The 25,749-nt window shown below is 33.9% G+C and overlaps 4 protein-coding genes across 4 annotated transcripts; 2 read left to right on the top strand and 2 right to left on the bottom strand.

Annotated features, from left to right (window-relative positions):
* Positions 1–2,744: 2,744 nt before the first annotated feature.
* LOC123866286 (transcription factor IIIA-like) lies at positions 2,745–11,589 on the bottom strand. The gene is made up of 7 exons (XM_045907740.1): positions 11,242–11,589; positions 9,083–9,198; positions 8,475–8,648; positions 7,691–7,842; positions 7,125–7,248; positions 6,299–6,398; positions 2,745–4,557 (listed from the first exon to the last, which is right to left on the bottom strand). Exons 1-7 carry the CDS (start codon positions 11,377–11,379, stop codon positions 3,625–3,627), a joined length of 1,737 nt encoding a protein of 578 aa, XP_045763696.1. The 5' UTR covers positions 11,380–11,589; the 3' UTR covers positions 2,745–3,624.
* A 573-nt stretch (positions 11,590–12,162) lies between these two features.
* LOC123866291 lies at positions 12,163–16,975 on the top strand. The gene is made up of 4 exons (XM_045907745.1): positions 12,163–12,641; positions 13,416–13,553; positions 15,615–15,690; positions 16,512–16,975. The coding sequence occupies exons 2-4, from the start codon at positions 13,516–13,518 to the stop codon at positions 16,764–16,766; spliced, it is 369 nt and encodes a 122-aa protein (XP_045763701.1). The 5' UTR covers positions 12,163–12,641; positions 13,416–13,515; the 3' UTR covers positions 16,767–16,975.
* A 2,809-nt stretch (positions 16,976–19,784) lies between these two features.
* On the top strand, positions 19,785–23,070 carry LOC123866288 (protein ILRUN). Its single transcript, XM_045907742.1, has 5 exons — positions 19,785–20,210; positions 20,285–20,398; positions 20,598–20,824; positions 21,570–21,679; positions 22,445–23,070. The coding sequence occupies exons 1-5, from the start codon at positions 19,927–19,929 to the stop codon at positions 22,472–22,474; spliced, it is 765 nt and encodes a 254-aa protein (XP_045763698.1). The 5' UTR covers positions 19,785–19,926; the 3' UTR covers positions 22,475–23,070.
* A 166-nt stretch (positions 23,071–23,236) lies between these two features.
* LOC123866287 (thymidylate synthase) lies at positions 23,237–25,371 on the bottom strand. The gene is made up of 5 exons (XM_045907741.1): positions 25,124–25,371; positions 24,783–25,040; positions 24,578–24,698; positions 23,940–24,165; positions 23,237–23,556 (listed from the first exon to the last, which is right to left on the bottom strand). Exons 1-5 carry the CDS (start codon positions 25,206–25,208, stop codon positions 23,347–23,349), a joined length of 900 nt encoding a protein of 299 aa, XP_045763697.1. The 5' UTR covers positions 25,209–25,371; the 3' UTR covers positions 23,237–23,346.
* Between the last annotated feature and the right edge of the window lie 378 nt (positions 25,372–25,749).

Genomic DNA, 25,749 nt, shown 5'->3' with positions numbered 1-25,749 from the left:
AAAAGTGAACATCAAAGTTCAAATCCACTTATTGATAAAGGAGCCGACGTTAGACTAGAATATAATGGTGAAAATGCCAGTCGTTATCAAGCAAAAAAGTATTGAAGCTATTTTAAACAACTTATACTGGCACGTGAAACAGTCACAATTTGTATTTTATATTAAACGTTAAATGTTTAATAATAATTATATGTACATCTTAGACATTATTGTAATGTTGTGTTAAAAGTTTCTCCTTTTAGATTTTTTTAATTAACAAAACAGTCTTGTCGGAGCGAGCGGCCGATAGACATCAGAAGGTAATCGTTTATCTTCTTGTGGGCAAAGGAAATGCGAGAAGTAAATACAATAGTATTTAATGAAATCACTATTTTTAAACTAGCGGCACGCTATGATGGCCGGTTTGACGTTTGTCCGCTCATGAAGTTCCGTATTAATTGATAACGACTTTGAAGGAAATAATTGTATTACTTTATTGACGATAGTGATGTGCAGAGATTCATAAATTTTATCGAATGTAGTTTTAGGTTTAGGACTCAAAATTTATTTATTAAATTGATTTCTTAAATGTATACAAGTGTAGAAAAATCAGTTTGCACCATTTAAGGGGTGAATGTACTTGTGAATATGAACAATTTTCACTATGTGGACAAACCTCTGAAATCGCAAAAAAATATCAATAAATTTTTAAAAATGGAATCTAATACGATCGTCACATAGGATCGCTGGCTAGCACAACTACTACCTCCGGCAAACTCGCGTCAATGCTCAATGCAAAACAAAGCAGTTTCGAATTGACGTTGCTTCGAAAAGTATAAACTGTCAGTGCAATGCGATTGTGATATAGTTTTGACCTGGCTTTGGATTTCAAATATTGATACTGCATTACTGTTGACCCTTGCTCGTTAATTTGGACTCTGTTCAAGCCCTTTGTTGTGGATTTCGTCGATATGACCGAACGTACGCAGAGAACTGTTCTAAATAGTCAGACACGTGAGTTCGTAATACGCCTTCGTAACTATTTCGATCGTGAAGCTCAAAATGGAGGGCCAATTTTACCTATAACGTCAGTGGTTGAACGCGTAGCTGATGCGCTTAATATTGGACAACGAACTGTTAGACGGATAACTAAAAAAAAATATGGCGAGACTGGCACAGAAGAAAATAAACTTCACACACCAAAAAAGAGAAAACGAGCAAAACCAGTCGTAGGCATCGATAGCTTTGATGCCGATGCTATCCGAAGACATGTTTACGGCTACTATTTACAGAAGGAGTATCCAACAAGAAAAAAGTTGGTGCATTCACTGAAGGAAGCTGGATTATTCTTCGGTGGGGAAAGTTCTTTAACGAAGATTTTGAAGACCATTGGATTTCGATACAAAAAATGTAACAAACGCAAAATATTGATGGAAAGATTTGATATAGCGATGGCAAGGTATACTTTTTTACGGCAAGTGAAAGAAATCAAAAATTGGCAAAATGTTGTGTTCTTGGATGAAACATGGCTTAATGCTAACCATACTGTAGGCCGTTCTTGGAACGATGACACAGCAGCATCTACTTCCAAAGTTCCTGTAGGAAAAGGATCGCGACTTATAATTTGTCACGCCGGAACCATCAACGGGTTTGTCGAAGGTTCTCTCATGGCTTTTGCGTCAAAAACCACTGGAGACTATCATGAAGACATGAATGGAGAAAAGTTTACTGAATGGTTTACCTCAATGTTGTGTAGCCTCCCTGAACCATCTATTATAATTATGGACAACGCCCCATACCACTCGATGCAAATTGACAAGCCACCTGCCCAATCCCAAAAGAAAGCTGATATCGTCGCATGGCTTCGTAAAAATGGCGTAGATGCAAACATGAATATGTTAAAAGCGGAATTAGTACGTCTTTTAAAAGAAAACAAACCAACCAAGATCCGATACGTCATTGACGAAATAGCATTAGAACATGGGCACAGAGTTATACGGTTACCGCCTTACCATTGTGAGTATAATGCGATTGAGTTGGTGTGGGCTCAAATTAAGGGATATGCTGCAAGACACAATACAGAACCCCCATTTACCACAAAAAAAATGCTAAAATTATTAGAAGAAGCTTGTGAACATGTGACTAAAGGAGACTGGGAAAAGGTTGTGAATAGAACTGTTAAATTAATAAGGGAAGATTATGAAAGAGATGTGAAAATAGATAATATTATAGAAAACGAACATATAATTATTAATGTATGTGATGATAGCAGTGACGACAGTGAAAATAGTAGTATGGACGAATCTGATTAATTATGGCCTTTTGTGGCACCTTTTTTGGTATCTTTTGTATTCATGTTTCTTGTGTGCATATAAAGTATGTATATTCATTTTCGTTCAAATATTCAGTTCGTTCAAATAAATTAAATAAACATATACATTTTTGTTTTATTAAACCTATTTAATCAGGTACAAAAACAAAACTTAATTGTTTTTTGTTCGAGAATAAATTGACATTCCACATCACTATTGTAATGTGTCAAACCGGCCATCATAGCGTGCCGCTAGTGTAGCTTATTTATACTTATGACCATAGTGATAGGTAACTCTTCAGTGATTTCTCTATATCTAGTGATTGGCGTCGATTCTGATATTTTTGTATAAAACTAAATTTAGAGTATATCTGCAACTTTTACATATAATATTACTAAAAAAGGAGGGAAAATGAATTTTAAATTTAAAGATTCTAATTTTGGTGCACTCTACAAAAAATAATAGGCTCACAACTGGTACCTATACCTATTCACGAGGTTTGACAGTTCTAAATTAAATTAGGTTTATCTATCCTTTTCTTATGACATTGGTAAGAAAAAGATGTGAATACTCTAAAATGTACTTGCGCTTAGAATCAAGCTCATTTCTTCAGCTTCAGTACATTGTATATTTGCTTCGCCAATTTCCTTTGCCCACAAAAAGATAAACAAGTTGGAGAAAACTATCCCTTTTATGATGATCATTATGAGCCGCTCACTGCGATATAAATGTAGCAAATTTTGTTGTACTTAATCTCTGAACTAAATTGAGAGGCGTGCTATCTTTTTTCATAGAGATCATTGTAAAAAAGATAGCAATACATTTTAGTTTAAAGGTTGTGTATAACAGAATTAGCTACAATATTGACCTTAGAAATAGATAGTTTGAACTTATTTTCTATAAATTATTTTTATAGTACAATTCAGTTTAGAATTATATACAAAGGTTCGTTCCTACATCATGACATAAAGGTATAATTTTATAACCATTTTATAACCTTTTACACTATTGTGTAACTTTTGATACAAATTGTAACTTGCTGCTAGAAAATACTCAAGTTTAGTTAGATTGGATAGATCGATTTGGTTGGAAAACATTCATGAATAATTGTATCATCTTATTTGTATCACTTTTTGAGAAAAATCAATTTACTGTAAAGAGAACAAAAGACTGTAATACCTACTTAAATAATAAGTATGATAAATATAACATGTAGATCTTTTTACTTTAAGTAAGTAATTAAATTAAAAATACATTAAATTTCGATGGAAAAATTTGTTTCTAAATAAGTAATTTATTGAAATTTATAAATTTTTATTTTGATAAGGAAGTTCTAGACGTCTTGATAATTCAAAATGGTTTTCCAGTAAAGTTGCAGTAAACTAGATAGTGCATTATTGGTGGCAGAAGACTGTATATTGAGGTAATTTGATGAGCCATCTTGTAGATTTGATTGCAAATCATCATTTATATTACTCTGTTCCTCTGTTTTATGTTCTACTTTGATAGGAATTTCCATTATTTGTTGGTTGGATGTGCCAGCCTGTTCTGGATTTATAGATTCATTTGGCACATTAGAAGACTCAGTATTTTCTTCAAAATCACTATTGTATTGTTCGTTGTTGTTATCAGCTTCAATTTTTACTTGAATATCTATAGTCTCATTGGATATTTGGTTTGACGAACTAGCTGGTTCACTGCGATCTATTCTTAAGATTGGCCGGTTTAGGGTTTCTATAAGACTAGCTGGTTGATTAGTATTAACCTTTCTTTGAAGACCTATACCTTCATTTTGGCGACTAGATAATGTAGTGCTTTCATTTAAATGTTGAAAATTTTCAGGTGGTTTAGAACTGGTTTGTTCAGCTTTGTCTTGAAGTTCTGTACTTTCATTGGGGTTAGCTTCGATTTTTATTTCAATACTTACATTTGGTTCCTTTGGGTCACTATTTACACAATCTTGGGAAACTATACTTTTCTTATCATTATGATTTTTAATTTGCTGTCTAAAATCAGCATTCTGAATACAAGAATTTGTGTTATTGGTACAATTTTCAAAGTTTTCTTGGTAATTCATACTTTCAGAGTAAATTCTTGATATGCCTTCTTCTATTTTCTGTTTGACAATACCAGCTAACCTCATTGCAGTTTCGTATCTTATAGTTCCCGCATCTTTTCTTTTCTTTCGACCAGTTTCTAGAGTTTTAGGAACTTTAACAGGTAATTCTGGCCGATTGTGACGATCGACGTGTTCATTTAACTTTGCCTAGAAATAATACAAAAAGTATTTAAAACATTTCTTTGCAACTCTAAGACTGTTAAAATAATTATCATATGAAACAAATCTAATTTAGCGAAGTTATATTATACTAAGTTTACCTCCACTTGATAGCCTAGTGGTCCAGACTTAAGACGTCATCTCCTAGTCGGGGCGTCCAGAGTTCAATGTTGAACACGCATCTCTAACTTTTTAGAGTTATGTGTGTTTTAAGAAATTAAGTACATATCACTTGTTTTAACGGTGAAGGAAAACGTCGTGAGGAAATCTGCATGCTTGAGGGTTCTCCATAATGTTCTCAAAGGTGAGTTAAGTCTACCAATTCGCACTTGGTTCACACTATGTCCAAACCCTTCTCACTCTGAGAGATTCATGCTCAGTAGTGAGACAGCTTGGTTGGTGATGATGATGACGATGATTTCCATTTTTTTGTTGAACTTTTACCAACTATTTTATACTAAAGAGTGTGTATAGGTGATCGCATACCAAGAGGCAACTTAAAAACTAACAAACACCAAAATGTTTGATGTAGGCCCATAGTAGGCCACCTAGCCATATCTTCATCAAATCTCAGATCTATCATAGAACATCAGCTAAATCTGGTTAAGTAATTCTTTTTAGCCACCCAACAAAACAAACCTGATTTAATATCAGGTTTGTTTTGTTGGGTGGCTAAAAAGTGGTTATGTTTTTAAAATTGCATTTTGTTTTCTTAAGCTCAGCACAGATATTCAAAAACTATTGTAAAAATGAAAAACGATCCAAAACTTCATAATCAAAAATTTTAAGAATGTATGGTTCTAAGTTTTAATGGTGGAAAAAATGTCTATAAACAATCCTTTCCAGGATAAAGTACCAAGTTTTTAATTAGAATCTGTCACGGTGGATACCTTCTAGATTCTTCTCAATTACGATTCCCGCCAATTTCGTCGCGGTTTCGTACTTAAACTCCCCAGCGTCTTGTCTTTTATTCCGACCGTTTTCTAAAGTTTTGTAAGTTCTTAAAACTATTTCAGTTCGACTGTGGCTTTTTATGTGTTCGGCTAGTTTTACCTAAAAGAAAATAAACGACTGTCGTGGCCGATATTAAATGACAAATTGAAAAAAAAAAAAATCAAGTTCACGGATTCTGTTTTGATATTCAGTGTATACCAAGTAGAGTGCACTTCATATAGGAAAAAGGCACTGCATACTCGTACACCATAAATATGATAATATTATAGAAAAAAAGGGATTTATAATTTTTTCTGGTGGAAAAAAGAATTTTTGCCATCAACTTAAATTTATATTTCGCGATACAAAACCTTAAAAAACAGATGTTGACATAACGAAGAAATGAAATTGTTAGCTAAAGTTTTGATTTTATAGTTCACTAGCTAATGCTGGCTTGTGTGGCAATATCTCTTTGTATGTACGACTCGCGCGCTATCAATTTACTGTCCACGTTACTATGCTAGAAACCTTCCCGCAAGTCCCCAACAACAACTGTACAAAGCTTCGCTTGATACGCTTCTGATACAAACAAACAAAATTCTAAAGACTAGAAAATAAATACGATATGACCTTAGCGCCGAATGATACGTATTTGCACAAACCCTTTTCCTATTAACTTCATATAGCTACATTCTTTACGTAAAATTGTTCCGTGAATTTCTCTTACTGGCAGAATTTATGGAATTAAATTTTGTCCAGAATCTAATTAAAATCTATAAAATGATTAGTATATTACCTTAGTAGATAATTTGGCTCCACAAAGTGAACAGTCAAATGTCAGCCCTTCATGTTTGACCAAAATATGCTGCTTTAGATTACTGTTGCGAGAGTAGTGTCTGAAATATAAAAAAAAATATAAAAAATTTACTACAAACCATAAATTATGCTAAATACTTGACATTGGTCTTACTAGACTAAGTCTAGAGTTTTTTATTTATTGCCATATAGGCTTTTGAGCTTGACAACAAATATACATAACAAAAAGCAATGATGAGGTATAGGTTTGCTTGAACATGCCTATTTACTCTTGCTTATAAAGTATTTAGGTTACACATTGCATGTTGCAAATTGTGTTCTACTTTCAAAACTGACCAATCAAAGATGGTTTTTTCAAGTACAAATAAAAAGCTAATGAGCAGGCGGGTCTCCTGGTGTTAAATGATTACAGCCACCCATTATATTTCCAGCACTAGAGGAACCACTTAAGGGTTGCAGGCTTTTTGGGCATTTGTTGATCCCATAACAACATATTAAAATCAGTGGTGGCATGTGCCTGTGAAATTAATGCCTACCTAAAATTGTAGCCGGCACAGATTTTTTCAAGTATAGATTTTCATTTATAAATAATAATCAGATTATGCCCACAACTTTATTTGCATAGATTTAGGTTTTTTTAAATCCGATGGGAATTCTTTGATTTTCCAGGATAAAAAGTACTATATAGTATGATGCAGGCGATCTTTGTACCAAAGACAAAAATCAGTTAAGCAGATCGGCTGTGAAAAGATAATAGACAGAAACACTTTCGTAATTAAAATAATTAGTATACGGATTTAGATTACCTGAGACAATTATCATAAGGACAGAAAAATATGTTAACTGGTGCATTGGGCATATGCTTTTTGACGTGCCGAATGATGTGACCTCTCTCTTTGAACACTTTTCCACAGTCATGGCAAATATATTCTGAAAAAAAAAAACATACAGATAATATCCATAGGCTTTGATGTCCACATAATGAGAAACTAATTAAACTAAAACTAAAGATTAACAGTAATTTAAAATAAATAAAAATCGGTCAAGTCGAATCCGACTTGCATATGAAGGATTCAGTACCATCATACAAGAAATACTCAAAACATTTTTTAAATTTTCACGGCGACTGAGAGTGAGGGAATAGAGTGCTCGCCTAAAGGTCACATTTCGAAGTCTATATCAACAGTGCTGGTTACAACTGTGAGACTACTCTCTCTCTCACAGCTCCTTATAACAGTACCGTTCCGCGATGGCGGTGACGGTGACGCAGTGCCGATTTTCCCCCATTTCAGTCAGAAGAAGTGCAAAGTTCACCAGAGAGTAGTCTCAAATTAAAGGTAGATTAATTAAAAAATGAATAATGTTTACTAACCTGGAGATACATGGTCCACTCTTTTATGATGCATCAACTCAGTCCATCTCGTAAACTTTGTTTCACAATGCTCACATTCATATGTCTTGTGGTTTCGCATGTGTTTCTTTTTCTCATATAGAGTAATAAAGTCCCTATCGCACATTGGACATCTGTGAAATATTCAATTTCTGCTAATAATAATTTTAATTTTATTTCTAGTACACAACCTCTAAACTAAACTAAATTGGCAGGTCTACATCTAATGCTATCCTTTTCTACAGGGAGCATTAGTAAAGGGATAGCAATAAATTTTAGCCTGTTATTTTAGTTTAGTTTAGAGATTGTGTACAACAGAATTAAACAGTGTCTATATAATATTAATATGAAGCAAAAATTAGGAAATGAGTTAAAATGAGAAATGTACTTTTTTCCTTAAAATTAGAAAGGATAATAGCGCCCACAAAGGTTTATTTCAAACAGTAGTCGGGGGTGCGGAGATCTGGAGTGCCAACAGGCCTGGGAATTTTTGATTAGGTACTTTTATTTTGTATGAGTATTCACTATGCGGGCATACTGAAACTCCATTATTAACAGCACCTTAAAATTCAGTGTTTGATGTTGGCTCTATGAACCAAAAAGTGTCTGTCTGCTACATTTTCACAGTCCACCTGTTTAAACAATATTGATGAAACGTGATATAGAGATAGCTTGTGATCTACCTAGTGATCCCAAAAAATCAAAGAGTTGGTTTTACAAAGTGTTTCAGTATGTGATTAAACTAAGTTGAACAAGCAAATTATACCTGAAAGGTTTCAACCCATTGTGGATAAACATGTGGGCTTTCAACTGGTGCTTTTTCTTGAAATATATTCTGCAGAGAGCACAGCAGAATGGCTTATTGTTATCAATATGGCTGACTTTTATGTGCCTCTTTAGATTTTGTCTGTTCACATACTTCTTCATACATTTTGGACAGCTAAAAAAGTAAAAATGGTAATGGCGTTTTCATACTCATAGGCATTAGTGTGCAAGAACCCTTATCCACATTTGTGTGTATGTTTTTTTGGGATTATTGTCTGTCTAAGTGTGCATACACTTCACAATGAAACTACTGAACGAATTTGAATAGAACTTGGAATGCTTATATAGCTAATATTCAGAGATAACATAAAGATAGTTGCTATCCCGAAAACTTAGAAGGGTTTCTTCAGAACTTTGCCTTTACTTAGTACTTACTGATGTTGGAAAATACTGTAAATCCAATCTGAATAAACAATTTTAGATTTACAGTTTAATTTGTTATAGAGAATGTCAATGTACGGTCTAAACAAAAAGTAAACCAACCAAACTCATGTAATTTTTACAGCTGTACAAATGTTATATGAGTAGTAATGAATTTAGTGAACATACCAGTATAGTACATTTACTTCAGCAGCTTCTTTGTGTGCAGTTTTGATATGACGGTCCAAGTGACTCTTGCTTGTGTATGCTTTTTCACAATTTGGTTCTTCGCATACAAAAGGTTTCTGGAAATGATGCAATATTTGTCTAATTAATTAATTAATATATGATTAGTAATTATTAATAGTAATTATTTGATCTAATTAATTAATATATAATAGATAATTTTCTTTATGTTTACTTCAATTAATAAGAACTTAAGGAGATAAAGAATTTTTTTGCATCATACTTTGTTTTAAAGAGGGAACATAATGATGATGATAATGATTGTAAAAGTGATAACTAATAATATAGAGAGCATGGTCACAGTCCACAGTTAGGGAACTTGTAACTAAAAGTCTACATTTGACGCTAAGTAGCCTAGCAATCAACTATTATTATTTGATTTCACTGCACCCATAGCCTAATATTTGACATAATGTTGATTCAGAATCAAACCGAGACTTCCCTCACTCTAGTTAACTTTGTTCAACTTGTTTGTTGTGAACTGACATGTTCAATGGGCCCAATCTTAAATTTTTGACAATTTCACTTCATACAATTTCAGACACTGCAGTGTCAACATCGATGTATAAGGATATGCCATTCCCATATAAATCCGTTTACAAAAATGAGCCTATAAAAAAATAAATATTACGTCATTGAACTCGTCAGTGAATTTGACGCGAGCGTCAACTCTCTATCATTAAAAAGAACAAGGATGGAATGGAGCTGTTTTGTGCAATATTTCGTCAATTTTTTTTGCGTTAAAAATATTATTAGTGCAGATATGAGCATGTAATGAATCTAACAAAGAATTTTCACAAATAATATGTAATAATATAAACCATAACCAAAAAAACTTCTGTAGTACGGAACCCTCTATCAATGCGGCAGCTTCGCCGTTGCGGATGCGGATGCCCGCAAAATCGCTAAAATATAGCTACGTCATACGTACGACGTATACATACAAAATACACACATCGTTAAATAGTTAAACACATACATAAACATACATAGTTAAATACATAAAAAATACATATAAGCATGTATACACTCAAACATACATATATAGTTTTCGCAACTTACAACATCCGCATCCGCGTGACTATCCGCATTGATTATTATTATTGTAGATGCAGATGTGGATGCCCAAATCAATGCGTAAGCTTCACAATTGCGGGTGAGGATGCGAATATCGGAAACATCGCTAGTCTACTAGTACAAATATACATACATAGTAAAACAGTTAATTATATACGAACATACATAGTTAAATACTTACAAACATACAATCATAGTTAAATATATTCATGATCATAAGTAGTCTGTCATACGCGAATAAAAAGTTTCACTTCAAAAATAAATAACACGACTCCATTCTTTCTGTATTCCAATTGTACGATATTTTTGCGGCAAATATTTTAATCATAGCAAAATTAAAAATATACCCAGCTTATACATTAAATTAAATGAGAAAACGATATACTTACGAGTGAAATGTTATCCCATCTTTTTTTTGATGGATTTCCGTACGGTTTTTGCAAGATTTGAGCGCATATGACGGCATTTTCGACAGTCAAAAACACGTGCGATACGATAAAGCGTGTGCGGCCGACTGATGCGTGATTCAGAGACTTTTGCCAATTCTCTTTAACTTGTGAGCGCATTTTTTTTCTTCGAAGGGCCCATCCATATACATCGATGAGTGTCAAAGACCAAGACAGTTATCTAGCTTGGAAAAATTTTTTTGCACTAGTGAGGTTTCCCTATACTAAGCAGGTGTATACAATCACTATTTAGCTTATAGAAGGAAACAAAGTTTTTTCCTTAGAGTCATTGAAATTGAGATAGGGTTGCCAGTTCAGTCTATGTTGGTACCTAATTAGTCTGATATTACACTTTTCTAAGAAATGCCTTAAAAAAATGCGGATTTTTCAGAGCCCTATAATATTGAGATTATGTTTGTAAAACTAAATAGAAAAAGTCAAATAAGTCTCATAAATTAAAAATTATAACATTAATTATTTTTACTTAATAATAAAGCTTGAGGTATGTAGATTTCACACGTTACATAAGGGAGACCCCATTACGGTACATTGACTGCTTGGTCGGTACTTAGTACTTACCACATTAACATGAGCCAATCGATGTTGCGCTAGCCTGTACGGCCTATCAAACACTGAAGTACAACCTTCAAATGGGCAAGCATATTTTTTATTGGGTTCAACAAGTTGAGCTTCAAAAACTTCCATTTTTTGGCACATCACAATCGCTGCATTCAATTAATCACCAACTGTTTTCAGGACTTATTAGGCGGAGATACAAATACAATAATAATATACACAAACGTAACATTCACTAGGTACTAATTTAATGTAAATGTAGATTTGAGAGTTAATTTATTTATTCATTTGTTTGTCTTATAAGTTATAACAAATTACAAAATAATAAATCATTTTGTGAGAAGCTGTAAGAACCACCAGGGCCGGCTATCCTATGGTATTTCAAATATGCTTAGGTACATTGCAAGTACATGTCTTCTATCTCACATAATTAGTATGGGTAGACATTAAGCTTCTCGCTTCACTACCACAGCTATATTTTACGCACACGTTTGAAATTTTTTTATGACTATATGTGTTATAGTTATATGGAATGGTCGCACGAGGAGTGTGACCAGCTAAGGGTTTTACCCTAAAGGTGGAAGAAAAACGAGCTTAGATTTTTATAGAGAAAAGTATATTTTATTGGATTTAACTTTAAATTTCATGTTGCCAAAATTAAAGGTTTTTAAGAATCATAGAGCAAATTTAAGTAAAATAATATATTTAGGTTTGAAATTACAGTGATATAACATGATAACCATTTTTTGAATAAAGTAATATAAAACAGAGTAGCAGTAACATACAAAATATAAAAATGTTCAATGTCGTTCATTGGATTTCTCATTTCAATAGGTACGATTAAAAATCTGAATTTGGGGGAAATAAAATCAAATGTCGACAACACTGTTGAGTGTTGATAAAACAAAAATGGCGTAACGTAGAAATCAATAAAATACGAAAACTTTTTAGCCAATTTAAATCACTGTTTCATATGTTTTTCTTAGAAATTTATCGTCTTTTTTTCTTAAATTGAGTATACTTGTTTTGTATACGAGTGTAAAGAATCAGTGAGCGCTAATAACCATAACCGCGATTGAGAAACGTATTCCTTGGTTTGGACTTTCATTTTGCGTTTTCACGAAGATCAAATGAAAGGTGGCCCACATCTAGCGAATGCCGAAGATGCACCAAACAGCTTCTGGGGGTTCTGGGGACTTCTGGGGGTGTTCTTACTGTGAAGGCGATAAGGACAGGTAAAACAACCTCCAAGTGCAAGCTGCTGGAAAAACTACCTCAGGAGAGTGGCTGGACGAGAACGAATGCATGGAAAAGGCTAAAGGGACTCTCATACATGCATGCAGTATGATAACTATATAAGACTGCAATTACGGAGGTGGAAAGCATAGTTTTGTCATCACAGAGTAAGTATTACACTAAACAATGGAAAAAGTTCTTATAATTATTACTAGATGATGCCCGCGACTTTGTTCGCGTGACTTAGATTTTTTAAATCCCATGGGAACTCTTTCATTTTCTGGGATAAAAATTAGTATCCTATGTCTCCTCCAGGATGCTAGCTATTTCAGTGCCAAATAGATGATGCCTGTGACTTCATCCACGTGGAATTAGATTTTTAAGAACTCTTTCATTTCATGGAACAAGAAATAGCCTGCATCCATCTCCAAGATGCAAGCTATCACCACAAAATTTCGCCAAAATTGGTTAAATGGATAGGCTGTGAAAAGTTAAGTTACACTTTCACGTTCATAATATTGGTATGGATTAATTTCAGATGAATTTCTTCATTAAACATGCCAAATCCAAATATATCCATTATACCAAATAAACAGGGATATTCTCAGTGATGAGTGGCTAAAAATGTTCATTATGTTGTTCATTGTGAAGTGTGAACTCTTTAATACACTTCAAAGCTTCCTATAAAATAAACACTTTGATACTCATGACTTTGTTTCGGTTTTTCAAAATTCCTATCTATGAGATGGATACTCTTTAATTTTCTAGGATAAAAAGCATGGCTCTTAAAATGCCTATCTGTGTCTCCAGATGCAAGCTGTTTCTCTGTGGGATTTCTCCAAATCTGGTTCTTTTGTTGAGCTAAAAAAAGAAAATTTACTCTATTAATGAATGATAATATAATTTACCATTTACTTTATGTTTCTGCATTAACTTTCCAGAATAAGGAGTTGGTCATCTGAATTGGTGTTTACACTGGGAACACAGTGAAATCCTGCACCTGAGGTGCTGTGTGAGAAGCTACAAAACTGAAAAAGAAACATGTTGGAACTATACCATGCATTCCTGAACAAATTGAGGCAAGTAAAACAGTGGTTTATTAAATATCATACCATATATCTATACATATAAAAATCACTGACTGACTGACTTACCATTGCACAGCTCAAACTACTTGATGGATGGGGCTGTTTGGTATGCAAATAGTCATTATGGTAGATGTAGCTAAGGGATTTTTGAAAATTCAACCCTTAAGGGGTTTGAAATTTGTATAGTCCACACGGAAGGTGGAGAACCGTGTTTGGTGGCCCACTCTTGGAAAGGCCTATGTCTAGCAGTGAACGCATACAGGCTGATGGAATTGAATGTCATAGACTAAGGATTAAATACACAAACTTGGCTGATTTCTGTTTTTATACAATGTGTAGACTATAGTCATACACCTCATATTAAGAATCTGTACTACTTATTTTACATTCACTATACAAGCTTACACCCGTCATTTTGTCTGTAGTAAAACAATAATGGCGTTATTTAGACTTTATTTAATTTTCCAGTATATATAGTATGGTATCCATCTTCAGGATGCAAGCTATCTTTCTGGTAAACATCTAAATTGGTTTTATTGTTAAGCTATGAAAAAGTGACATGCACAGGTAGCTAATTACAATTTTAGTAAAGATCTCTAACTTTTTGAAAATAAAATATAGCCTATGTCACTCATGAATTGCTCAGCTTTCTACTAAGAATTTTAAAAATCGGTTCAGCAGTTTCAGATGTCAGATGCACATGAAGATCTTTTTAACCCCCGACCCAAAAAGAGGGGTGTTATAAGTTTGACGTGTGTATCTGTGTGTCTGTGTATCTGTGTATCTGTGTATCTGTGTATCTGTCTGTGGCATCGTAGCGCCTAAACGAATGAACCGATTTTAATTTAGTTTTTTTTGTTTGAAAGGTGGCTTGATCGAGAGTGTTCTTAGCTATAATCTAAAAAAATTGGTTCAGCCGTTTAAGAGTTATCAGCTCTTTTCTAGTTTTCTTGTAGAAAAGAAGGTTAGATAACCGTTAGGTTCATAATATTATGTCAATAGACAAATGTCAAGTTGTCAAGATGGACGTTGCCTAAATACATAATTATTTATTTGAAAATGATGTTTGAAAAACTCAGATAATGGAAAACTCAGATACTTTGGATCGTCAGGGGTGTTATAAATTTTTAATTTACACTTGTTTATTTATTTGTTTTTTTTTATAGCAATTCCATAAATACTTTCTTTAAATCTAACATCCATACTAATATTATAATTGCGAAAGTGTGTCTGTCTGTCTATCTGTCTGTCTGTCTGTCTGTCTGTCTGTCTGTCTGTCTGTCTGTCTGTCTGTCTGCTACTTTTTCACGGCCCAACAGTTTAACCGATTCTGACGAAATTTGGTCTTATGGTCTAAGAATTTTAAAAATCGGTTCAGCAGTTTCAGATGTCAGATGCACATGAAGATCTTTTTTATTTATTTGTTTTTTTTATAGCAATTCCATAAATACTTTCTTTAAATCTAACATCCATACTAATATTATAATTGCGAAAGTGTGTCTGTCTGTCTATCTGTCTGTCTATCTGTCTGTCTGTCTGTCTGTCTGCTACTTTTTCACGGCCCAACAGTTTAACCGATTCTGACGAAATTTGGTATAGGGTTAGCTTATATCCCGGGGACGGACACAGGCTACTTTTTATCCCGGAAAATCAAAGAGTTCCCACGGGATTCTTAAAAACCTATCCGCTTTACGATTTGTATGAAAGGTACCAAGGTAGCTTGCGTCCCTGTAATTGACATAGGCAACTTTTTATCCCGGAAAATCAACCAGTTCCCACGGGATCTTTAAAAACCTAAATCCACGCGGACGAAGTCGCGGGCATCCTCTAGTTTGGAACAAAATACTATGATTGTACATGGTAGTATTATAGATACCCAGTTTTGGGTGTTGCAATTTGGTCTGTGCAGCAGGCCCTAGCAGGTAGACCCATATTTTTATTTTTATTATATTTAAGTCGTTAAGAAGGCATACATAGGCTGCACTAAAAGTATCGGGAATGGAATATTTCCACTGTCCCTGTCATATTAAAATCTTTTTAATTGAATTTTAGTGGGATTGGTGGCACTGTAAGGAATACTCGACTAACAGATAGACATTTGAAACCAAATTCTGTCGATAATATGAAGGCAAGTAAAGACATCTTACCATACCAAACTGAAGTTTTACAAACATTTTATGAAGAAACAGGTGTGAGCACCCAAAAGTATTTAGCATTGCAACGACTCGTATCAATTTTTAGGGTTCCGTACAGGGTGCCAATGAGACTCTATTACTAAGCCTCCGCTGTCCATCCGCTTACACGTCCACCTGTCCGTCCGTTTGTCTGTATGTCTGTTTTTCAGCGTGCTAAATAGTGTTATGTCTTGTGCGATGGTACGGAACCTTTTGTGTGCGAGTCCAACTCACACTTGACCGATTTTTATTTTGGCTTATTACACATTGCCCCTCCAAGTAGGACAAAGTAGATTGTATAACATTTTAAAGTTCAATTTGTCCCACTAATTATTGGTTTGACCAATTGGTGCATAAAATAGCGGCACCAGTGGCACTATTTTTAAGGCCCAGCCCAAAAATTTCTTGAATTATGTATTAGCATTTATTTTAATTCATTTAGATCTTCTATTTTTAGGGTTCCGTATCTCCAAAGAAAAAAGGAATCCTTATACTTCGTTTTCTGTCTGTCTATCTGTGTCTCTATCAAGACAAGGGAATTAAAGCTCTTGAGATACTTCCCGTATGTAATCCATGACATTTGGTAGCTAGCAATGTCCTAATAGCACAATAATTAATAAAGGGAAAAATCCGAAACCATGAATTTGTGGTTACATCACATATCTAATCAAAGTCAAAGATTATCATGAAATGTTGTGATTTATGTCTCATAATACTATAACTAACAATTTGCTCGAATTTGTGTAATTCATTGATAATTCATTTTACCTTTCAGGTCAAGCTTGCTGTAAGAGTCTTTAGCAGAGAGGTGGCCCTCACTGTGTCAATGCGGATGAAGACATACATGGACATTTTAACAATTGACGATTATTGTACGATACCTGTAAACATCGATGATGGCATTTTCATTACAGAGATAATTTTATTTATAAATAATTTATTCGATAGCTTAAACGGTTGTGGTCATTCTAAAAGTGGTTTTAAGAACGCATTGTCCGGAAAATTGCAACCATTTAGCGTTTTGGAATGATAACGAATTTATTTAGTCAGGCTTTAGGTATAAAAAATCCGGTCAAGTGCGAGTCGGATTCACCCACGAAGGTTTCCATATCATTATACAAGATATTTTAACCAGTGTGGCATTGTGGCACAGTTGCCACAATGCAAGTTAATGGCAACAGCGCCATCTATATCTGATTTAGTAAACTTATTTTTTTTATGAATTTGTAAACTGATCATGATTTTCTAAATCCACATAAATAGATTTTGAAAATTTTTGTTTCATACATTTTACTAGAATATATTTTGGTTAATGTAGTTTAATGGAAAAGATTTACATTTGTCGAGGGTTTCATACCTCAAAAGGAAAACAGGAACCTATAAAGGATCACTTCGTTGTCTGTCTGTCTGCCCCCCGTGTCTGCCATTTTGGGAGAATCGAAATAGGAATCATGACATTTGGCTGGTGACAATGTCTTATAGCACAATTGAACGAAAAAATTTGAAAACCGTGAACTTATGGTTACATCACAAAAAAAATTAAAGATTTGTGTTCCCAATCAAATAATTAGTTTAACTAAATCACATTCGTCATTAATTTGCACATTTTTATTACACTGGTTTGAGATTTCTTGTACGATCGTGCGGAACCCTTCTGTGCGAATCCGACACTCACTTGAATGGTATTTTTAGAATCAAGTACAATTATTATTGTTGAAAACATGACTACATAACTGAATAATAATGACATACTTTTGTGTCATAAGACACAAAAGTATATCATTATGTAAGTATGTATAAGTATCAGTATAAGTATGAGATAAGTCATGTTGTTATGCAAAATTCTTGTTGTATTATCTGGTTTTGTATTGTATTTCCTGACAATGTAAATTTTATTACTTAAATCGGTTGATACTTCTGCCGTCCTAACGAAGAGAGCAATAACTAGGTTTCGACTACTTTCGAGATATTCGCGGTTATGATTAGCTACTTACAAATCGTAATATTACATATTGCAGTTTTGATAACCAACAGAACCGAAACTACTGAAGATACAAAAAAGACGTCTAAGGCGAAAATATAGAGCTCATTTTCGTGATTACGGATATGGTCTTAAGTCAATTTGCCCAAAAACTCGACTTATTTGCACTCTTTGTTGGACGGCAGACTTGACCTCAGTAACTTTAAATGAATAATATCTTTATGAAGACTACGATAATTTGGCATTTGCGTCTTCTATAATTCGTACAAGACGTTCGATTGTGTTAAATATAAAACGCTGGTCAGAAAACTACAATTATTACACTTATAGCAATTCATTTTATGATATTTAATTGTTATACAGTTTATAATAATCTCTCAAAACAACGTTTTGGAGATGTATCTTGAAATCTAAAGTTTTTATTTTCTAAAAGATAATGATAAAAAAATAGTATGATTAAATTGATCTGACTAGTTTTAAGTGTGATTGTGAGATGGTAATAACAAAAAAATACCCAGCTGAGTTTGTTGTGGTGCATTGGAACCCTACGAAGGTTTAGTTTAGGTACTTTAAGGGCCGGCGCACATATGGTGGAGTGCAGCGCAGAGCATTTTTCACAGTCAAAGTATTATCGACTTTGTCCTCATTGAAATAATATCTAAATTTAATTGTGCATCCGTGCGGATACTTGCGCAGTCCCGCGCGTGCTCGCGCATTCTATGGTAGAAATTCGCGTAATGTGTCACGCGATTAGAAAACTTCGCGGGCATGCTCTGCGCTGAACTCCGCCGCACTCCGCCATGTGTGCGCCGGCCCTTAAGGGCATGAGACGGGTCTGCCCGCGAAATTCAAATTTAATTTGATTTTTCGCAATTTGTAAACTAATACAACAACCTAGGCTTATGGCATTTTAATTGCTCCAATGGCAGTAGCATCCTCACAGGTTTATATAAAAACCTTTACTTGAAAGGGTCCAGTTTAAGAAATTAGCTCTAGTATCGTCGACTAATTTGTGGTTATAGTGGATACTAGAACTAATTTCTTAAACTGGACCCTTTCAAGTGAAGATTTTTAAATAAATAGTTGGGGATGATACTGTTATTGTCGCAAATAGAATGCCATAAGCCTAAGTTGTCGTATTAGTTAACAAATTGCGAAAAACCAAATTAAATTTGAATTTCGCGGGCAGACCCGTCGCATCCACCTTAATTTTTAAGCGTGCTAATATTTATCACCATCACGTCATTGAACCAAAAATAGTTAATAAGATTTTTAAATCGTTAATAAATTATTTAAATTATTTTATTTCGTTTTATTTTTGTTGACCAAAAAAAGTTGAATAAATCGGTTATTTGCCGAAAATCGGTAAATGAAAACCGAAAAACCGATATTTTTACGATAAAGTGCGACACTATATTTAATTGCGATTCATTACGATTTTCGAAGCTCATCCCTAAAATTACTAGGCTGTCATGACGTCATCGTGACGTTTCGCCGCAACCGTTTACATCTATATTATATTGTGGGAAAGAGACGTGTAATGTATAGTGTTAAATTGCCATAAGAGGGTGAAATAGAAAGACCATGATACAAAGAAAGTTTATTATAGATAGATATTGATTTTTCTATATATATAATCCGATATTATCGGTATGTATAGTACTCGCTACTAATCATAAACAGATCTATGGAACTTCGTCGTCTATCTCCGGATTCGTGGTCTGTGAGAACCACTTTTTGCATTTTTGTTTTTGACAATTTATTGACACATTTTTTTTTTCTCGTCTGGCTTTACAAAGAATAGAAAATGTCAAGTATGGACTTCGTCAGTACCGGCGCTCGCCGACATACGCGCGGCGGCCCTTTAGAGCGCTTCCCAGTCAGTTCCAGCGTGCTTCCAGGCTCCAGCACCAAAACACAAAACCGGCCACTTTTAACAAAAAAAAAAAACACGCCAAAAAGGCACAACACGCGCGCCAGCAAACGCTAACACAGACGAAGTCCTTTGACCAAGGAACATACTACTCTCTAACGAGATACTGGTGATATTGGTCTGTGTGTAATGGTTGCTGTCTGCTGAAGTGCGATCCAATTTTTTCCGAAATAATACCTATTGTATTGTGGTTGTCAATAAAGAATTTATTTTTATTTTTGTCATTATATTGTTTAGGTTAATCTTTTTAGTGAACGTATAATTATATTTATTCGAATGAAGTCAGCTGACGAACATAAACAAAGGGTATATGTCAACATTGAAGTGCTGAGACTCCAAGAAAGTGCCTGTGATTTAGTTTTAAGCATAATGGATATTGATGGTTCAGCCGGGGCTGGAGAGGTGAGTCAGACTCAAGGAGAAATTGACCAGAACCTCCTCCTACAGTTCAGCTGTATGAACACAACTGATAGAGAAGAGCTCATAGGTCAAATGCAAAGACTTTTGGGCCCCAGTTTAAATTACAATACAGCTAGTTTTTTTTTGGACATGAGTAATTGGTAAGTATTTCTTTTTTTTTGAATTTTAATTGCAATTTGTCAGGTATATATTAATTTATAAACTTTTGTTTCAGGAATTTGCAGGCAGCAATATGTTGTTATTTAGATTATAGTTTACCACCCAAGCTTCCATCTATGGCACTGAAAGCAGCTCAAACACAAGAATCTGCTGTAGGACCTGCTACTCAGTAAGGATTGTCACTAGTCTATTATTTTGGATGATGTAATATGTATGCAATGACTAAGCACAACAAATACAAATATATGTAAAAAACATTTATTTGTAAAAATATTATTCTAAATGAAACATAATTTGCAATGAAGTAATTTAGGGCAGATATAATTAACCTGACAAAATTCAAATCATTTAACTGTATTTGATTACAGTTTTGAACAAAATTGGAGTATTGCCAACACAGGAACAGAAGCATGGCCGGGGAGTTGTAGGTTAATACAAGCTGGTGGTGAGCCATTAGGAGCCACACCAGTGTATGTGCCACCCTTGCCTCCAGGACATTCCACAACTGTTTCAATGAAGTTATTAGCACCCAGTGTTGCTGGAGTGCATAGAGGCTACTTCCATTTAGTTACTGATAAAGGAGAGCAAATAGGAGGTGAGCATTTAATGTATATTTACATAAATAAAAGAAGGAATTGTTTGATTGATAATATGTCAGCACAAACCCCTAGCTGCGACTAAGCTATCCCTGCTTGCAAATTCAACTAGGTATGTGAAAAAGTACAAGTTTTTTGGAGAAAAAATTAAAATCAAATTCATTAAAAAAAATATGTATTGCCTTCAGGCACAGTTCACAATGGTTATGAAACTATTGACAAAACCTCGAGGTTTCAGCTACACTGGCATATGTCAAATGTAGGCTATGAAACAACTAGGTATGTGAAGCCTGCTGTTGTGGTAGCAAGAGTTAAATATTATAATATTTTTAAATCTTTGATTTCATGTCAGTCCTTAGTAGGACCTACATAACCTTGCTCAGCTCAAATTTTCAGAAATTCCAAGCTAGTACAAAAATGTCATTAATCGCTTGGTGCTGATGGTGAAGTAAGAGAGGGAAACAGTATTCACACGAAAATGCATACATATATGTCTTGCTATGCTAAGTCATTGTCATTGTGAACACATTTTCTTTGTTAAAAACAAAGTTTTTGTCAGCATAGATTTTAGAGCAAGTAAAAGTGTATTCATACAATGAAGAGTCATTACTCACTTATCAAATTCACTACAGTAAAATTAAATGTTAAAATATGTCTTAGTTACCTTATAATATGTATTATAGTGAATTTTAGGTAATTCTGTCTTTTTGAACTAAAATTTTTTTTCTTGTTTTTATTTTCCAGATACTTTATGGGTAGAAATAACAGTTGAGTCTGAAGTAACTGTAGCTCTTACAGAGCAACTAGCCGCCTTACCAGTACCTAGTAGTAGATTGGATGAATCAGTATCTCAGGTAAAGACTGTTTAATTTAATTTATTGACATGCCAAACGTAACTATATTAATTATAGACTGGTAATGGGCTGTCATATTTTGAAGCTTGCTTGTAGGTGGTGAATTACCCAAAGGTGTGTAAATACCACCCCAGTATGAATGCATTCTGTGCTGCTACATGCACACATCACACTCCCAAGCATATGAATTTGTCTTCTCTTTTTAAAAAGAAATGAATCTATAACCTATCTGGAGTTTAATAATATCTGCAACATTTCTAAAAATATAAAAATGTCTGTCCAGTTGTATCACTACTCACATTATAACTGCGAAATTGTTTGTTTGTTGGTTTATCTTTTAATTACGTCGCAACGAATTAACGAGATTTTTTGCAAGGGTTTAGTTAAAGACCTAGAGAGTGACATAGACTATGTTTTATCCTGGAAATTCAAAGTGTTCCCGCAGGACTTTTAAATACGTAAATCTGCGCGGACGACGTTACAGGCATCATTTATTTTCAGCAATGGTCTATCAGTTGATGACACCTTCATGTTAACTCAGTTTTATTTTAGACCGTGTTGTTCACCAGGTGAGTTCAATGGCTAACATGTCATCAGTCTGATGACTACTATTGGTTAAAATTCTGTTATTTGCATTCAACCAATAACAACAATTATTGTACCTAATAATTGCAACAAGATAATCTTAATATAGTTGCTTAGACTGAGGATATATTAGTGGACAATAAATTATAATTACAAATTTTTCTTTTCCTTTTATTTCAGGTGCCATCACAAGATGACCAAATGTGTTGATTAGAATTTACTTTTATAATTTTTATTTACAAATTGTCACAATTATTATTATCTTCAGACAACTTATCATTTACTAATAATTTATTTACAATCGATGAAAAAAAATCACATTTTTTGTATCAATACTATAATTATTTATGACATCAAAATGCAATCAAACCCATGTTAAAGTTAAATAAGACTTAAAACAACAATGAAAGTAAATGTACAAACTATAAGCCCTATGAAGTACTTTAAAAATATTTTAAGATGTAAATTATGAATTTGTTATTGTTGAAATGTTTGCAATTGTATATGGAAAACGATTTTATTAGCATCACTTAGTTATAGGTATGAATTTGCCATTAATTTAATAATTATGGGGGTTTTGATTTGTAGTACCACATACTTTATATAAAATATTTTTAGTTTTAATTTAAATAAAACTTTTGCTAGTAATGTGGTGTTTTCTTTAGCCATACTACTTTGGCTATGCATTGGTGACAGGTAACCCTTACAAATCTAGAGACTATTCTATCTATTGGTGAGTAAGAGACCAATAGATAGAATAAGTACAAAAATAAAATCTCTTCAGCATTTTTGAGATAAGTGCTTATGACAGTAGAATCATCCTCTTACGTATGTGAGCACACTTGTATGAAGTGATAATTTATTTTAATTTTTAAATAATGTTCAAATCATTGATTTTATTTATAGAATAGAGTATTTATTCATCCAAGATAGAATACTGAAGGTAACGTTTTTTGCAATAGAAATTATCTGTTTTATACAAAACTATGTTTAATACTTTTTCTAACAATAATAACTATCCTATGCCTAAACCTACCTACTGGTAGTTCTAATTATACTTGTGGATAAAACAATAATTTAAGTTACACAGCCATTTCCATATCAATCTTTGGGTAAGGGTTATAGTTTTTAATAATAAAATCTTCATACTTGAAGTCATCAATGCACTCAATTTTTCGAGCAAACTCCAAAGTTGGGAAGGGCCTTGGCTCCCTCTCCAATTGTTTTTTCAGTGGTTCAATGTGGTTTAGGTATACATGAGTGTCTCCGGTGGTGTGAACAAACTCACCAGCCTGCAAAGAAAATCATTTTGACTAAAAATACTCAATGGCTCAAAGAAGAAGGGGATGCTCTGAAATCGGAATAGTTTGTATGACATGGTTAAAAAATAAAGTACTGTATATTGTAATCAGGTGAAAATTTATTAGAGGATCATTTTTAGAAAGATTTATTTGAGGGACCTTATCTATCAAATAGTATTAACTAATGAGGAAAACTTCAAAGCAGTGTGCAATGCTGGCTAATTCAATTGTACGAAACTAAAATGGCATGTTTTTATTTATTGCTATCCCTTTCACAATGCTCTTTGTGGAAAAGGATAGCACTAGTTTCCATTCCTATTAGATTCACTAAACTGGTGTATTTAGAATAAAGCATTATACACAAGGAGACATACCTCTAATCCAGTGATATGTGCAATCATATGTGTCAACAGAGCATAACTGGCAATGTTGAATGGGACTCCTAAGCCCATATCAGCACTCCGTTGGTATAGCAAGCAGGAGAGTCTGCCGCCAGCTACGTGGAACTGCGCCAGGCAGTGACAGGGAGGAAGGGCCATCTTGCCTAGGTCTGATGGGTTCCAAGCACACATCAACATTCTTCGGTCGCTAGGATTGGTTCTGAAATTAGATTATTGGTGTAACAGTTTACACAATTTTACAGTAACAGTAAAGTAAATTCTTTATATGTATAGTTAAACATAAAATTGTTTTACCATTACCTGACCTAACTAGGTCAGGGTACAAACAGCTCTTTATATTTGCACTGTCGCCTAACATACAGGTTCTACCGAGTTTAGGGACAGTGGATCAACAATATAATTTGTGCCAGTTTTGTCAGTTTTGTTAGGTTATACTAAATTATTTTAAATTATATTTTAGTTGTTTTAGTTGTAATTTTGTCTAGAATAAGTTGTAACTTTTGTAAAATTTTGGCTGCAATAAACAATTTATTTATTATTATTTATTATTTATATTTTATAAGCAAAGGCTTAAGGATATCTAGGAAAGGTAATTTTCAAATGATCATTACTTGATAGTGTTAATAACATTTTGTAGCTGGTCAATGCCTTGTCCTGTGTAGTCTGTTTTGGCATCAATATACTTAGCTCCGCTGTGTCTCCACTGGAACCCATACACTGGTCCAAGATCACCTATAAAGTACATAAATTAGAATGAGAATGAAATTATTTCATTTGAAAACAAAATAGGCAGACTTAAAATAGTTATTAAATTACCTTCTTCACGCTCAGTAAATCCAAGATTATCTAGAAAAGCTCTGGAACCATTAGCATCCCAAATATGTACTCCCTTGCTGGCTAAAACTTTGCTATCTGTAGACCCAGATATCATCCACAGTAGTTCCTCAATTACTCCTCTAACGAAAACGCGTTTAGTCGTCAAGAGTGGCAGAATATTATTACGCAGAGAGTATCTTTGCATTGCTCCAAGGATTGATAAGGTACCAACGCCAGTCCTGTCAATTCTTTTGTCTCCTGCAAATAATTGTATAGATAAGTACATAATATATCAGTTAGCAAAAGTATCTAATGAATTCTGAAGGAAAATAGTTACAAACCAGTCTCAATAATTGTCTTTACGAGGTTTAAATAGTGATACTCCTCGTGCATTGCGATTGGGTTTTCAGTGCCATTTTGTTGCATGTTAACGTCTTAATGTTTTCATATGTTCGCAAATTTAATTGTTAAATTATTAAATGCACCTAAATACAATATTATTATCAGGGATAAATAACAATTTCACATAAAAAATAAAAACACTACTTTCCGGCGAAGTTTTTGGCGGCAAACTTTTGGATTTGACACTGACAATAGTCTGACAGTGACAGATTATGATTAGCCATGTGACAGTACTACCATAGATACTATTACGCCGCAGATAAGGTTAACTTGTGACTGCCACATGGCACCTCTACATGCTTGCGACAAACAAAATACAGAAAGTATCGGTAAAATATACCACAGGACACAAAATGTACTTTTTGTACACAGTGTCATAGAATTCATCAGTGCATACCACGCTTGCGAGTGTAATGTCGCTGCAAGCCTAACACCATGTGTTAGGCTTGCAGCGACATTACACTCGCAAGCGTTGGCCAAAGAGTATGTCATGTAAATAGGTATCACTTTCAAGCACACGCAAACTACGCAAACATCTGTCCATACGCTTGCCAGTGCTTGTTGT

This window comes from Maniola jurtina, chromosome 6 (assembly GCF_905333055.1).
Source record: "Maniola jurtina chromosome 6, ilManJurt1.1, whole genome shotgun sequence".
Lineage (NCBI taxonomy): Eukaryota > Metazoa > Arthropoda > Insecta > Lepidoptera > Nymphalidae > Maniola > Maniola jurtina.
The sequence above is the reverse complement of the archived record's forward strand: the minus strand, read 5'-3'. Positions and strand labels throughout refer to the sequence as shown.

Coding starts and splice junctions, on each gene's coding strand:
- LOC123866287 (XM_045907741.1), bottom strand. CDS start 25,208: ATGCAACAAAATGGCACTGAAAACCCAATCGCAATGCACGAGGAGTAT. Junction 25,041..25,123: donor AAAGACAATTATTGAGACTG/GTTTGTAACTAT, acceptor AATTATTTGCAG/GAGACAAAAGAATTGACAGG. Junction 24,699..24,782: donor ATTTACTGAGCGTGAAGAAG/GTAATTTAATAA, acceptor TGTACTTTATAG/GTGATCTTGGACCAGTGTAT.
- LOC123866286 (XM_045907740.1), bottom strand. CDS start 11,379: ATGTGCCAAAAAATGGAAGTTTTTGAAGCTCAACTTGTTGAACCCAAT. Junction 9,199..11,241: donor GATTGGCTCATGTTAATGTG/GTAAGTACTAAG, acceptor CATCATTTCCAG/AAACCTTTTGTATGCGAAGA. Junction 7,249..7,690: donor AGTGGACCATGTATCTCCAG/GTTAGTAAACAT, acceptor TTTTTTTTTCAG/AATATATTTGCCATGACTGT.
- LOC123866288 (XM_045907742.1), top strand. CDS start 19,927: ATGAAGTCAGCTGACGAACATAAACAAAGGGTATATGTCAACATTGAA. Junction 20,211..20,284: donor TTTTTGGACATGAGTAATTG/GTAAGTATTTCT, acceptor CTTTTGTTTCAG/GAATTTGCAGGCAGCAATAT. Junction 20,399..20,597: donor GCTGTAGGACCTGCTACTCA/GTAAGGATTGTC, acceptor ATTTGATTACAG/TTTTGAACAAAATTGGAGTA.
- LOC123866291 (XM_045907745.1), top strand. CDS start 13,516: ATGTTGGAACTATACCATGCATTCCTGAACAAATTGAG. Junction 13,554..15,614: donor GCATTCCTGAACAAATTGAG/GCAAGTAAAACA, acceptor ATTGAATTTTAG/TGGGATTGGTGGCACTGTAA. Junction 15,691..16,511: donor ATTCTGTCGATAATATGAAG/GCAAGTAAAGAC, acceptor TTTACCTTTCAG/GTCAAGCTTGCTGTAAGAGT.